Source organism: Sinocyclocheilus grahami, unplaced genomic scaffold (assembly GCF_001515645.1).
Source record: "Sinocyclocheilus grahami isolate Dianchi unplaced genomic scaffold, SAMN03320097.WGS_v1.1 scaffold3109.1, whole genome shotgun sequence".
In the NCBI taxonomy this organism is placed as follows: Eukaryota; Metazoa; Chordata; class Actinopteri; order Cypriniformes; family Cyprinidae; genus Sinocyclocheilus; species Sinocyclocheilus grahami.
Window position 1 is genome coordinate 33,514 of NW_015508276.1, and position 1,302 is coordinate 34,815.

The 1,302-nt window shown below is 53.8% G+C and overlaps 1 protein-coding gene across 1 annotated transcript in view; it reads right to left on the bottom strand.

Moving 5' to 3' along the window:
• The window catches only part of LOC107576008 (cyclin-dependent kinase-like 5), a 56,286-nt gene that overhangs the window by 27,022 nt on the left and 27,962 nt on the right, over positions 1–1,302 (bottom strand). The window contains exons 5-6 of the mRNA XM_016262296.1: positions 535–1,286; positions 41–142 (exon numbers count right to left, since the gene is read on the bottom strand). Of these exons, the coding sequence (XP_016117782.1) occupies positions 41–142; positions 535–1,286 (854 nt within the window). The remainder of the gene's footprint in view (positions 1–40; positions 143–534; positions 1,287–1,302) is intronic.

Genomic DNA, 1,302 nt, shown 5'->3' on the forward strand with positions numbered 1-1,302 from the left:
GCGTGCGTTCTGTTCTGAGGGTCCTGTTAAGACCTCGGACCTCGTTTTTTGGGCGTTGTGAGTGGAAGGAAGCTGTGTTGTCCCTCGTAGAATCTTTAATCGGGGGTCGAGAATGAGGCTTCTCTTTGGGAGACTGTTCATTCTGCAGACATAAACACACAGCGAAATAAGCAGACACTGGTAGACACTGGGGGTGTGCATGTAATAATCAGAGAGAACAAAACAAAATGCATGAATGCAGGATGCAGCAGAGCCATATCATAAATTAGATCACATACACGCATGCAAACACATCACAAATCGAATCTCCTGAAATTATTATGGTGAACAAGCATCATTTGTAATATTCCTGTTTGCAAACAGTAGAGAAAACTTGTAATATTCAGAAAAAGACGAACAGATGAATAAGAGGGCATCCTTGCTTGGATAGAAATATTCAAATGCTGATCAGGGGAACCAACGGAGATAAGCGAGATCAGCGCCTACTGTAATATGCTACAGGACACGGAGATAAATCGAGAGCAGGTCACTGACCCTGCTCAGATCTTGCGGGAGTTCTTCTCGAGAGGAACTAGTGTTGTGGCGTGGGAGTGTGCGATGCTGGAGCTGCGGCGAGAGGAGTTGTAGGCTGCTGGCACGTGTTGGCACTCCCTGCCCGACCACCAAATTTGCCTCCTGGCCGTGCGGCCGGTGTCGCTCTCTCCGCACGTACATGGAGTGGCGATGAGGTCGCTGCTGCGAGGAAAATGGGCTGGTGTAGCCAAGACCGTAAGGATAGGATTCATGGGGGGAGGGCAGGTTGTGAGCATGGCCGCCCCCTGCTGCCGCAGCCCTGCTTAGGTCCAGTGTGTCTGTAGCCTTCGGTTCATCCGGTGTCTTTTTCCGACCCGAAGAACGTCGTGAATCCAGAGTGCCCCCTTCTAGTCGCGCGTTCCCCCGACTGCTGGGGCTGTGACCCTGCCGCTCCGTCCCAGCGTGCCGTTCGCCTCTGGGGCTCCCGGGAGCCGCGTTTAGATCCAGACAGCTGGACGGGAAGTAGCGGGAGCCCGAGCCTGATCCCACCATGGGATCGTCTAGGTGGAGTCGTGTCTCGGCCAGATTGCTCACAGACTTGGCATCGTTCAGCGCTCCGTGGCTCTTGGACAGGCTGAGGAAGGACGAGGAGCTTTTGGAGGAGGATGTGGAAGGCATGGATCCGTGTGAGGACTCCATGTAGTTATGGCGACTGTGTTTGTCCCCAGACTGCAGCGTGCTGGTCTTCCCTTCCAGGAAGGACGAGTGGCGGCCTTGTTTGGACGACTT